This window comes from Alligator sinensis, unplaced genomic scaffold (assembly GCF_000455745.1).
Source record: "Alligator sinensis unplaced genomic scaffold, ASM45574v1 scaffold84_2, whole genome shotgun sequence".
NCBI classification, from domain to species: domain Eukaryota; kingdom Metazoa; phylum Chordata; order Crocodylia; family Alligatoridae; genus Alligator; species Alligator sinensis.
This window is the reverse complement of record NW_005842247.1, coordinates 1,260,861-1,274,913: the sequence shown is the minus strand read 5'-3', so window position 1 is coordinate 1,274,913 and position 14,053 is coordinate 1,260,861. Positions and strand designations below refer to the sequence as shown.

General features: G+C 42.4%; 1 protein-coding gene across 1 annotated transcript in view; it reads right to left on the bottom strand.

The window, feature by feature from the left end:
* Positions 1 to 14,053, bottom strand: part of MTUS2 (microtubule associated scaffold protein 2) — a 489,087-nt gene that overhangs the window by 18,447 nt on the left and 456,587 nt on the right. Inside the window, exons 9-10 of the mRNA XM_025208710.1 lie at positions 7,836 to 8,050; positions 198 to 303 (exon numbers count right to left, since the gene is read on the bottom strand). Coding sequence (XP_025064495.1) covers positions 198 to 303; positions 7,836 to 8,050 — 321 coding nt within the window. The remainder of the gene's footprint in view (positions 1 to 197; positions 304 to 7,835; positions 8,051 to 14,053) is intronic.

Here is a 14,053-nt window from a genome sequence, read left to right as displayed (position 1 = left end):
AGGAAAGACTGTTTATGAAGGTTTATAGGTTTTGTTTTTTCCCTGCTAAAGTATATTCACTCCAAAGTTAGAGGGCTAGGGTTATATGACAACTACTATTTTCTCATCATGAAGAAGCTTCAGGCCTGTGACATCTCCCAGCAATACCCAGCTCTAGGACTGGTGTGGCTCTGTTCATATAAATGCCTTAGGGTTACCTTGAACCTTGCTGTCATGCTCATCCTGGAGTACTGCAATGGCAATGGTATGGCTATTTTCCACCTCTAACACTGAGGCTTCATGAGTGGCTGTAATATCTTCTACCTGTTCAAATGACAACAAATGATGTTATGGATACAAAAATGTAAGTGCTATGGAGAACTCATAAGAGAAACTATCAGAAAGCTTCAGTGAGTTGGAAAATTTCAGACGACATGTATAAAGTGCAGCCATTCTTAAACATGATCAACTTTAATGATTCATTATAGAAAGTGTACTGTGATTCCCTGAATGAAGACATGTGGGCACTACTGCCTGTTCTGCTGCTCCTAGCACCTAATGGTTATAATAATGATGCAAAGAAAAGAACAGGTTGAAAACATCTTAGATGACAAGGCTGTTTATAGGACGGTCAGAAATCACAGCATTCTATTAACTGATATGTTTTTAATAAACCAAAATCTTTTCTACAATCAAACAAATTCACATTTTCAAGATGTTCTAGGTTATTGACCTGGAGTATTCTACTATAATTATTTTTATTATTAATCCTTTGAATTAACTTCAGAGGAAAAGGCCAAAGCATCATTCATATTTCTAAATAGTTATTTATAGAAAGGCTAAATATGTGACCTAGAGGCATATATAATTATTTGCAATCAGTCACTTTAGTTGAGAATTTTTTTTTATACAGTAATCATTACACGTTCCTACTTCCAACTAAAATGCTCAGATGTTTATTACTCTAATCCAAATAAGTCAATGAAACAGTTTATGGGACAGCTGGTCAGTATATATGCTCAAGCAGTTTCAAATTAGTGCTGAAATAATTGAGAAATGACAGTAACTCCAGTCAGCATCCCTCCCTGCTCTCAAACTGACCACTGAAAGAGTTCCTATGGAGGAACAGCTACTGCACAAACACAATACACAGGTATGCAAATGAAAAAAAAGAAAGCTGCACGATACACCTAACAGGATAACTTTCAATGGCCTATGCTCACAAAACACACCTGTTAGTGCTGTATCAGAAAAGTAAATCATTTGTTCGATCACATCTTTCAGCATATGTCATGACAATAAGACAAAGCAAGATTTCACATTTTTTCCTGATATATCCATAAAACCAAGGGGAGAGACTATAAAGAGAACAGGTCATTTGTGGTATTAGGCCAATTCAGTCATTCAATAGGCAAGGACATGGATACATTAAATATGGTTCAAATTGTAGCTTATTCTTTAGTTCACTGATGGATCACACATTTATTTGTTTTGTATATGATATCGGTAAAAAAGACACACACATACACAAGACCAAAGAGAATATTGCCTTATTGTCAAATCTTTTCTTAGCACCAGAGGTAAGCATAATCTAGAATATGATACAGCTATGTTTTGCAACAATTAGTGCAAAATAGCACTTATAAAAAATCTCCCAGTCAAATGCTGTGCAACCTCACCTATATATTTCCAACAACAAACAGTTATCTTCCCACTCAGAAAACATTAAATATCACAATAAGATTGCTTCTTGTGACAGCAGTAATCATGAAATTACCCGACACATGGAACTCAGGAGTCACTACTACCTTTTTCTCTCCTCCTTTACAATTTAATGCCTTCAATGTTCTTGAAAGGTGTCAAACTGACAACCTTGAAAATTAAGACTGGGAAGACTTGGACTCTGGACATATGATGAATTTATGCAACATAAAGAGCAACCTGCCTTTATGTTTGTCAAAATAAGAAAGGGACAGACATCATATAGCCCTGCTCATTTGATATTAGTGTAAATTATCCCTGGAAAAATCAGCAGTAAAAATACACAGGTTTAAATTACATTGTAGTTGTTAAATGTCCACAGCTTATCTCAGGGTAGCTGTTTGCACCTGTTTCCCTGCCACTAGTCATGAGGTACTTTATTAGGAACTTCTGCATGTGGCTAAACCAGGGAAGCTGGTCACTATCCACTCTAGATCCCAGAGTAATTGCTATCAGTGAATGAAACCAATGTAAGCTATGCCAGTGGGAAAGTGTTGTGAGCACACAACACAGCCTGCTTATTTATGGCATAGACACACCACAGACCATATCTCTGGAGAGATAAGTCTGGAGCTGGAGGAACACCTCTTTTATTAAACTCCCTGCTCATTAAAACCTTGGTCTATCGTGGTACCAATTGAAATGATGGTTTCAGTTGTTGTAGACAACTGTTCTAGAGGAAATGGACTAGGACCATCAGCTCATGTGATGCAGACTGTTGAGAAACCATTAGTGGGAATGAGGTCTGGCTTCTATTAACTCAGTGATATAATGGGGAAAAGCTCTGTATCCTATTTCCAATTTCCTGGGCCTTTTGATATCCTTTGGAGTAGTTTCTGATTACCATATATAAAGGACTACATAAGCCATTTGCTCTTCTGGACTTTGAGAGTTATAATGATCTTGTTTTCTAATCCTACATGTTCCCTCATATTATTCTGTCATATGGAGTATTAAACAATCTTATTTTTATAGTGAAATAGCTGTTAACTGTGAAAGCACTTCATTTGCACAGCTCCTTTATCTACAATTAATATTAAATTATAAAAGAAGAGCCACAGTTTTTCAGAATCAATATTGCTTCACTTTATTAAACTATTCAAAATGTCTATCTTTGCTCACAGAACAGGTGCCAAATTTCCAATAAAATTAGAAAAGGGTTGTACTTACGCTGAAAAATGTGCATTTAGCTTGGAATTTGAAATAATACAAAATCATCTTAACAATAATGTGAAAGAAACTGCCATGGTTAAGCCCTGTTAATAATGAAAAGTGGGAATCTGTTGTTGAACCGCCATATAAAGTCTGAATGAGAAGTGAACTTGTCTCATCAAGCTGGTAATGACATGTGAATGTCATCAACTCCTTCCTGGAGATATATCCTACTGGTGTACATGTCTTTCTAAGCACTACCAGGGTTTTTACTTCACTCTTGCTTAAATATTTTTCATGTCTTAATTGTTTTCTTTATGAACCACACACTACTACTACGATAATATAAAGTTTCTAAAAGTTAGAAGTGGTCAACTTCCTCTTCTGTCTTTATGAGCAAGTTATTCACAGAATCATAGTAAATTAGGGCTGGAAGGGGCCTCAGGAGGTCATCTAGTCCAACCCCCTGCTCAAAGCAGGACCAGCCCCAACTAGATCATTCCAGCCAATGACTCAGATAAGCCTTTCAGGTAGGCCAGGTGTAAGGGACTGGCGTGCAGATGGGCCGGGCTTGGAATGATCATTAGTGAGGGAGGTGGTAGGTAATTTAGAATAGGCTTTAAGGGAAGCAATATGACTGTCTTACACAAGAAAGACTATAGGGAGGCCAGCCCTAGTTAGGCTGGGCCAAAGGGGTGCTAACACCCTGGGGTGTGGGGAGAGAAAGCACCAGTAAGAATGGCTCCTCAACTGAACTGAGAGCTTATAACGCAAACAATAAGATGTGGCAGACAAGAACATGGTTCACTGGACAGGTGGGGAAGTGAGCTGTGCTTCTCTCGACAGCAGGCAATAATGTGCCCTGAAGGCCACAGTGCAGGAGTCATTGCTGGCGTGCCATAGAGTTTTTTATAGGGTGCTTTGTGATTGCTGTGCGAGAGGGCCCAGAGCAGATGTTTCTGTAGATTGTTTTGGGCAGGTAGAGGAAAGTAGGAAAAACTCAATGACTTGAGAGGCCCCTTCCATGTTCACTTTGTCTCTGGTTCCCCTTATGCTTCCAGTTTGGCTTTCACTTTGCAACTTTTCACAGGAGGTGGAGTCTCTTGCTCTGCCATCTTTTTATCTAGCTTTTCTTTTATAAAATGGATTTACCTCACATGACAGTTGTAAGGCTTATTGAATATTATGGAGAAGAGGCTCGAACTGGAGAAGTCAAGTGAGTTGTAGAATAATGTGTATGAGTGTGAGCTCCAGGGAGAAGATGGGAAACTTTTGGAAACCTACAATTCATCTCTACGCTGGATTTATTTTTTAAATCCTCTAACTTACTGTTTTTGAAACATACTGAACTGACACTCTGGAGAGTAATTCATATTTCTACAGAGTACATTGAGAGCCTTAGATGGAATAAAAGCAAAGTATTCCCTTTTTTGCACTGGTTAACATTGGTGACCTGAATCTATTTGTGGTGAGATGGATTTTTCTGACCCACTACATAGAAAGAGTCTAGAATATCCCTATTCTCAAACACCTCAAGGCTTCCAACAAGTGTAATTTTGTGTTTATGACAGACAATGATTACTGGATAATGAAGCAGAGAAGAAAGTAAATGTGGTTTCCTTTGTTATAAGACAGACTAAAAGAATGTGCAACGTGATTCATTTCCAGAGTAGGTATGTGGGTACAGAAATATATTCAGTTGCCTATTTTTAAAAGGATTTTTTCTTTCTGCTATTGCAGCTTATGAACGTGGTGAAATTCATCTCTGGAGAAGAACAACCCAGTGCAAAAAACACACATTGCTAAAATTAAACATAAGATATTAAACTGAGGGAGCTCAGTACCCTACAGGATTGGGCCACGAGCATTCATATCCAGACTAGGCAGAGAAAATGAAAATATGCTGTGGGATGGTAAATTCACTCCTCTTTCTGCCCAGATAGAGGTACTGGCCAATGAGTCCTGCCCACAGGGAGATAAAGTCCAGAGTGGCTTGGCCAGCCTCAGTTCCATTTTGTGACACTTTTTGAGGTTTCCAAATTTATATCCCACTTGTGAACGGACAAAAAACCTTCTGAATGCTTTTGCTTTTTAGATCACAAAAGCCATGTTTTCAGTGTGGGCCTCCCTCTTGCTGACCAGAGAAATGACTACAAAGCTCTGGGCCTCAGCAGCCTTCTTGTGGAATGTTTTGTGGAATGTTTTGTGAATGTTTCTCATTTAATTGGAGAAATTCTGGCTCCAATTAAATGAGATATTTTGATGAAAATATATTTTTGTCTGCAATGTTCTATAACAATCCATGCAAAACCCTCCATGAATATAATATCCTAGGCATCCCTGATAATTGTCCCTTCTGGCAGAAAGATAGAGGGAGCAAAGAAAAGGATAGAGATTCAGGGTCCAAATCATATGGATCTTTAAGATGAATAAAGACAGCAATGTATGACTTCATAGGGGCTGTTGTGGGGGTCTCCTGGCTCTTAAACTAAGCTTGCTATCCTAACAGCAGGCACAACATAGGGAGCTAAAAAGGGTTCAAGGAACAGTGCATATACTCAGATTTCCAGCTGGACATCCTTCCAGTCTAAGAGCAGACACAGAGAGCAGCCTCTCCATAACTCTAAGCTTGCTCTTCAACACTCCAGCATCACATCATAAACAACTGGTGTAAAGTACTGCTGTGTCTGTATACAGGGGGAGCATGCAGTAGAGCATAACAGCAGGGAAAAAGGGGAAGCCTGGAGAATTAGGGCCTGGAGCAAAAGGAGTGTTTGGCACAGCCTCACCTCCATTGCATGAATGGGTATTAGTGTTGCTAATTGACCTGCAGTGGTGTAACAGAGTTGGCACCTGGGGCAAACCCTGTGGGAGGGTGGAGGTAGGAGGGTGGCGCATGGTTCCAAGAATGGGGAGACCTGGTTCCAAGAGCTGTGGAGAGTGGGGGGATGCCAGGTTTCAAGAGTGGGGCTGAGGGGAGCAGCAGCCTTACCCCTGATGGGACTCCTACACAGTCCCAGCTGAGCTGCTGCTGTCTTCATGAATGCTCTGCTTATCCTGGCTGTTGCTCTTAAAGCAGCAGCAGCTGGGAATGGTTTTGGAGTTCCCGGCACGGCACTTGTGCCAGGGCCTGGCTCCATAGGGTCAGGGGTGATTCTGATCCCCTTCTAACTTGACACCCAGGCCAGGTGTCCCTCTTGCCCACCCCTAGTTATGCTACTGTCAACCTGTAACAAACTGGGATCTGAGAAAGGTAGATACGATAACAGTCAAATCCCAGTGCAACCTGTCTGACCAAAGTCAGCTTATCCTATAACCAAACAGATCGAACTGAGCAGAATCAAAGCAGCGTCCATCTCAGCAGCCCAACAAGCTCCCTGGAAATAACTGGAAACACTGAAAGAACTATCTAAAGAAAAAATATGACAAAACCCTTAAATCCCCCAGCCATAAAAACCTGCCCTACGTTACTGAACAATCTCTAATACCTGTCAGTATGCAGACATGGCAAGGCAGACAACCTTAACAAACTGAAAGGCCTCACAACACAAAAGTGGAAAAGAAATAGGTTAGCATAGATTTTAACAGATGAAAAAAAGAAGATAAAGAAACACTCTAGCTTGAGACACAAAGACCTTTTGAAAGAGACTTTTCCAACACCTATCACATATTGGAAAATCTCATTCAGCCAATAGAAGTTAAGCTGCATGGGGTAAAACAGTCCAGACGTGAACGCCTTTCTGTCACTGTTGGAAGGATTTGAAATCAACCCCGACAACAAAAGGATGCAGCAATTCAGAAAGGTTATAACCCAGAGCAGGCATTTCTAACACCTCTAAGCACTATCAAAATCTTTTACAGGAGAGAGAAAGAAAGATAACATCCTTAATGAAGACATTTAGTAGAATGAACCTGCCATCAGAGGTTATTGGTTCTTCAAATGTGGAGGAAAAAACCAACATATAATACAACTTCAGGCCCTGTGGATTTTTCCAAGCAAATATCTTGCTTTTGTCAACATCTCCTTTTTTCACAGAACAACTACAGTGGAGTGCTGCAGCTGTCTGGTGGAGCAACCCTTTGGGTGTTAGCCTCAGTTTTTCATTTTCCACTGTTTTCTTTCTCTCTGTGCCAGTTCAGTGTCAGGTCACAGCATGGTACAGCAGCCCAGCTCAAGGGCAGCCCTCTCTAGATCCTTCATAAGGAACTAAATGCTGAAAAGAAAATCTGCTTCCTCCTACTTTATACTTCTGTCCTCATCCCAGAGTCTCTAAGTGATTTACATTATATCAGGCACAGAAGGTAAATACACTGGGTATTTTCACATGTGCTCCGGGAGGTGTAGTTGCTAATTAAAAGCACCCGAGCGTCAGCGGAGGGGCACTGAACTAAATCTCATCAAACGAGCATTAGTTAAAATGCTCTGCCACTATTTTTCAGCGTGGGGATGCTGATACATGTGATGCTAGACTCTGCTGGAGCACATCTGCTGGAGCATGTGACGTTGCGCAATGCACGTCACTGTTCTTTTTCTAACTGTATCATCTGAAATAAAAATGGGCAAAATTCTGCCAGGTAGTATCTTGCTCCATATGTAGCATCATCTGAGTAAACAGGGATAAGCTACCATTTCCTGGATGTAAGCAGTGGGGACAGGACAGGACTGGGCCCAGTCATTATAAGGGGTATTTCACAGGAGAGCCATTCATAAAGCATTTTATAATGTGGGACCTCAAAGTCATGTTGTACAACTCTGAAGTATGAACTTTTCTTTAGATAAGGGAGCTAACAAACCTAGATCTATTCATTCGTGACTTGTGACTCATGTCACAGCTTGTGACTCATGTCATCATACTGGAGAAAGTCAATAAATTTAGCTGTCCTGTCACTTACACTTAATTTAAACTGATTTAGCCTCCTAATTTGAACAATTTATTGCTGACCTGTTCCTGGTGCTGACACTTGATTCTCATGAGTTGAAGCTTGTTTTCTTCTTGTAGACGTTCTAGTTCAGTGCTGTATTGTAACTGCAGCCTGTCCTCAAGGGCTTGCAGCTCTTCTTGCTGTTGCCAGTGAAGCTTCCTCACCTCATCCTCAAATCGCTTCTCCAGCTCCTCTTTCTCTTTTTGTAATTTTTCACACCGTGCTGTGTTGAGGGCTGTTGAGACAAAACAGGACAATCAACCACACCTTACCCTGTAAGCTCTGGGAGGCAGGTCTTGTCTCTTTTTTGACAGTGCCTAGTACAGTGGGTTCTTGGTTTATGCCAGGGTTTCCCAGGCACTACTGTAATATTGAATAGGAGAGTGGATTTCCTCTACTGCCTGTTGAGACACACATGCAGTACCCTGTCAAACTCATTCAGCCTACAGGAGAAATTGGGACATGGAAAGAAACTAAATGGCATAAATCTTGTTCAGAAATAAATTACTTATAGAGGAGAAGATCATGAGTTTAAAGATGCTTTTATATTACCAGGTTTGTGTGTTTCTTGAGACTAAGGAAAATACATGAAAGGGCCAAATAGAAGGCTATAACTATTAATGGGATTTCCATGCTCATCACAATTATTCTTCCATGTTAACAGAAGTAAGTAGGTGCAGAAATGACAGAGAACTCTACAAAGTTGCATCAGCTTATTTCCAGGAATTTGACTGTAAGCCTATGGATACTGAATGCAACAAAGCAAATAAAGAGATAGGGTTTTTAATTGTACTATGAATTTCCTTTCCCTAAGAGCCCTGCCATAGGCATAGCTGGTTTGGAAGAAGCATCAGCTTCTGAGTAGCATGGCTGTACTGGTCATCCATGCCGCCGCCTTCTTTCAAGTAGCACCTACCAATAACAAGATTGCTGACCCGCCTGATGGTGTAAATCTGGGCAGTGGATGCTGTGGCATCTCTGGGTCAACAAAGTTAATGCTATTTCATAAATCCACTTGTTTTATAATTCCCATATCACATTTTTGTGATTTCAACGTAAGTATTTTCATTGCTGTTTGTGCTTGTGTCTTCTCATCACTCAGTTCATCAGATCCCATTTTTCAGACTGAAGAGGCCAGGATAGCTCATGTAGAAACACCCCGCACAGATTTAAATTAGCTAGCTAGGGTACTGATAGCACAGTAGAGGTAGCAGCACAGAGCTCAAGACAGGCTAACTACTGAAGTAACTAATCCTTGGGTGAGTGCTGCAGCCTGTAGTTCCCTATCACTTCCCCCTGCAGAAGAAACACAGGAATGGCAAACTGATCCAGGAAACTATGTGTTTGCACTCCCAGGGCACGTCCAGATGAGCGTGGACACGTGGTATGCAGTGCCACAAATCCATTTGCAGTGCTGCACACACAGGTATCCCCTGTGCTTCTAATCAGCAGTGCAGGGGCGGGGGTTGACCCTGGGAGATCCCAGCGTCAAATAAACACATGCCTTAAAAAAGCGGGGTGGAGTACTTGGCAGCAGCATGCACCTCCAGAAACCAGAGTCTGGGCAGCTGGAGCCACGATATTTGGCAGCTGGAGCCACCCTCTTTCCCTGCTCCTCCTAGCTCCTGGCATGCTGGAGAAGCCAGGGACAACTAAAGGAGTGGAGACGCTCTGGCCCAGCAGCCAGGGCATCTCTCAGGAGTAGCAAGCCTCTGTGTCTGCTGACACATGCTCTTCTCAAATGTGCCACACTGCCTTTTTCACGCTGTTTTTTCCTACCAAGATTTCCTGGTAGCAAAATTTGTTTTAACATTCTGGGAGTGTGGTTGTGGCACTGCAAAGAGGTTTATGGCACCACAAACCGCAAATGCCTGCACATCTGGATGTAGCCACAGAATCCAGAGGCCCTATTTAGCTGGTGGGATAGGCACTGCCAAAGATCAGGTCCTAGGAAGATGTGGTCCAGTTTCCTGAGGACCATAGAAGTCTTTTGATTGACTTAAGTAGGGTCCAGTAAGGTGTAATAAGATTCCAGCAGCTTGGAACATCTGCACAGAAGACCTGTCCCTGTTAACTATGCTTCATGCCTGCCCTCTGTCTTTGTATGCTAATGCCCCTCTTTTGTTGGGGGATGACAATATGGAGTAGAATATGCACACATTAATGATTTCAAGGTCATCATACGTTCCACAAGAATTAACTGGCAGAATTCCCAAGGGAATGATACCCTGCAAAGAAGCTGGCTTCCCATGTCACCACTTACTCTCAGCCAGGGCCATCTCAGAAGCCAGTCCCTTAACCCTGGGTTGTTGGGTTTTTTTTTAACAGCTGACATTTCACAGGACTGGAGAGAGTGGGTGGATGCTGCTATCCTGGGTCTATTCCCTTTCCTATGACAGCTTTTAGACCACTGAAACAGAGTTCCTGCTCTTTCCAGAACCTCAGTAACACTATAGGTAGAGGGTAGATGGGACTGATGCATGTAAAATCAAAGCATCCAGTAGATGAAGCCCTATCACATATCCGGCGTGTCTACATGTGATGCCATGTTGCCATAGTGATGCACTACAGTGATGTAGTGACCACATGCACTTACATGTGACCAACAGCTATTTTGTTGTAGCAGTGCGCTCCCTCATTATAGCGCGCTGCTACATTGCTATAGCGGCTAAAAATAACCGTGCGCCCAGTGTATGGTGCAATATGGGCTACTACTATGCTGTGCTTTAGTACTTCCAAAAGGGCAGTAGCAATGTCACTATACAGGCACGTGTAGACGTGCCCATCATGTACCTGACGTAGAACATCAGCAATGTACATATTTTTTCTCTTGGGGGGTGTGTGTTATAACTTTAAATGCAGTCTCATTTGTTGTGTGGTTGTATTCTGTGACATTCCATATCAGTTTTCCATTGTTATATAAAACTATGAAGGAGCAGAAATACAAAGAGATCAAGCTTCAGGCTCTGGATTCATTATAACTGAAACCTACTCAGGCTTTAAATTGGACCTGCAATGAAACACATCTTTCAATAGATTCTCTAATAAAATTATACAACACAGAGGACCGGGCAAAAAATATATGTGTTTTGAACTAGAGGAAACTAATTCTTTAAAAAAACACCCCACACATAATACAAAAACCCAACAAAACCCCTACATACAAAGCAAGTGAAGAGGTCTGAATAGAGAACCTGCAAATTTTGCTAATGAGCCTGGATTTTGGTAATAGACACTGGGTGAGTCTACACGTGCAATTAATGTAATTTTACTGCGTGCTAATATAAGGTGCAGTAAACTGTGCCCAGGAACATGTTTACATGTGCACCCTGATGGACACAGATTTGCTTCTAACAGTAGCACATGGAGTCACTGCTCATGTGACACTAAGCTCTTATTTTTTTAAGCAGAAGAAAATTGCTATGCAACATTTTCTAAATGCTTCACCAATGTGAATTAAATGCCAGCAAAATCAGAACTTAGTGAAAGATGCTATAGAAAAAAAAAATATATAATGTGCCAAATCCTCAAATGGAGGAAATCAGTACACTAACGTTGATTTACACTAGCCGAGAGTATAATTTATATATTAGAAGCATTACATAAATACAATAAGATACAGCTTAGGTTAGACAAGCAATTCATTCAGTACAACAGGTAAGATAGTAACCATGAATATTTTAATATATAGAAGCTTCATTCTGCCCTTTAGAAGATCCTTACCTATGAACTTTAAAATATCATGTGATTCTTTTGTGTGCAATACCCACAATTCAACCAAGAGGATAATTCTTTTCTTTCTAGACCTCTTTGGGAAGCTCTGACTATATTAAGTGTTATCTGAGTTAAACTTCTTCCAAATATAATGCAGATTTAACACCTATATAAGTCTATTGGTGATTCCACATTCATCTACTTCCCTACTGTGGCATCTTGGCTTTTTAGGTTATGAAATGAATTCCTGGTCATCATTAAATGGAAGGAATTTGACCCAACAGTATTTGAGGTTCATCTGTAATTGATCTGACAGAAAGGGTGATCTGTGTAGTGACTTAGCAAGGTGTTCTTTTCCTGTGCTGAGGAGAGGTCACCTTTCTTCCCTTGTGCTTCTCTGTAAGGTGCACACACTATGCTTTTGAGGAATCAGGGGACTGGTCCCTGCTAGAGGAAGGGCTAAATAGCCAGGAGAAACTGAGTGCATCTACACATGCAATGAATGTGGCTAAATAAACTATGGCAAGTTTGTGCTGGGAGTCTATTGCTCCAGGGCTCCATATTTACACTTTTGCCCAGGACTGCAGCATGTTGAGCTGGGACAAAGCAGCCCCAGTTGGCAGTGGACCCTGGGAATCAGCCTGCCAGCCTGGGGCTGCTCTGACCTGGTTCAACTTGCTGTGGAGGGGCTGACTGGGGCATGAGGGTGCTACAGTGTAGAGCTAGCTGAAGTTAATTAGTTTGCTCCAGCCTAATAGCACCGCACGTATACATGGTGATATTTTCCTGTGGAGCTAATTAGTCAGCACCACAGTAAACGTCTCATGCAGATGCACCCACAGAATAGAGGACAGGGTGGGACCACTGGATGATTTAGTCTAGAGAGGAGAAGACTAAGGGGAGAGTCAACAACAGCCTCCAAATACAAAAAACATTGTTACACAGAGAATGATGATTTTAGTGACAGGATGAGACGTAATGGGTTTGCACTGCAGCTAGGGAGATTTAGATGAGATATTAGGAAGAGTTTTTTTAGTTAGGGTGGCAAAGCACTGGAACTGATGACTTCGGAGAAGTTGTGGAATTTCCTTCACTGGAAGTTAAGTCCAGGATGGATAAATATTTATCACAGATGGTGCAAATGGGGATGATCCTGTTCTGAGCAGGGGGAGGGATATGGAGAGATTATCTATTTCAGCCTTTGGCTTGTAAGTCAAACGTGGCCTGCAAAGCCTTGGAATCTGGCCCGTCGGATGCTCAAAAGTTTTGGAAATTTGGCAGTGGGGGACCCCTGCTGCCACTCCTCCCCGCTACCAAAATCCCAAAAGCCAGGTTAACTCCAGGCCATGCCCCTTCCCTCTGTGTGGTTGGGTTGAGACTGTGCCATACACCCTTCCCCTGTGCAGCTAGCCTGTGCTGTTTTCTTCCCCATGCCCCTCCCATCATGGGTCTACACCATGCTTCGTTCCCTCTGCCCAACTAGGTTGGGGCTGTTGGATCCCTGCACCTGTGAGACTGATTTGGGCCTGGGCCATGCCCCTTCCCTTTGCTAGGATGGGCCAAATCCTTTTCTGTCCTGCCAGCTAGGTTGGGGCCAGGCATGCCCCCTTCCTCCTGTGGGGTTTGACCATGCTCCCTCCCTCCATGGGGCTGGACTGGGGCTGGGTCATGCCTCAAGCCCCCTGCCATGAGGGTGGGTTGGGGCTGGGTCAAGCCCCCTGGCTGGATCGGGGCCATGCTGCCTCCGCCACGCTCCACATGGTCGGATGCCGGAGCCTTGCTGTGCCTGTCCAGGCCACCAGATTGGGTTCGCCGACTGGATCTGGCCTGCAGAGGGACCAGATAACTTTTCAATCCAAGAGCCTGATCAAGCTATTGAAGCAAAGAGCCTGATCTTGGGAGACCATGAGTGCCCTCCTCCACTGCCCCCCCGCCCCCCCACCATTCCTGTACAAATCAACGGGAGCTGAGGGCCCCCATACCTTCCTAGATCACGTTTCATGTTAATTACAATAATGTGACAGCTTGTAATAATGTATGGCATGTGAGTGGGGGTAGGTGGAAATGCTTAGATACTTAGAAAAATAGAAAACTTTCACATATTTGAATGCAAAAGAGTGTACACACATGTATGTGTAGTGTTCGTGTCCAAGTCTCTGGGACAAATCATGTAGTTCTTATTTAACAAGAGGGACTGGCCTGCTGGACAAAAAGGTTGTGCACCACTGGTCTAGTTAATTCCTATGATTCTATATCTGTCTCCCATGGCTAACAGAGCTGGTTGGATGTGGAGAGCACACACTTGGCACCTAATGAAGAGCTTCTGCTATATGATCTCTGCTGGACCAGTCAGGAGGAGTTCTGAATGAGAACGAATCATGCACACTTTGTTTTAGCACTGGCCATGGTATTATATGCACAACCCAGCCCAATATATATTTCATGAAAATGTACAAAGCACAAAATATATAGCACAACAGCACTGGGACAAGATCAGAGTGAAGCTGTGTTTACTGCTAACCAA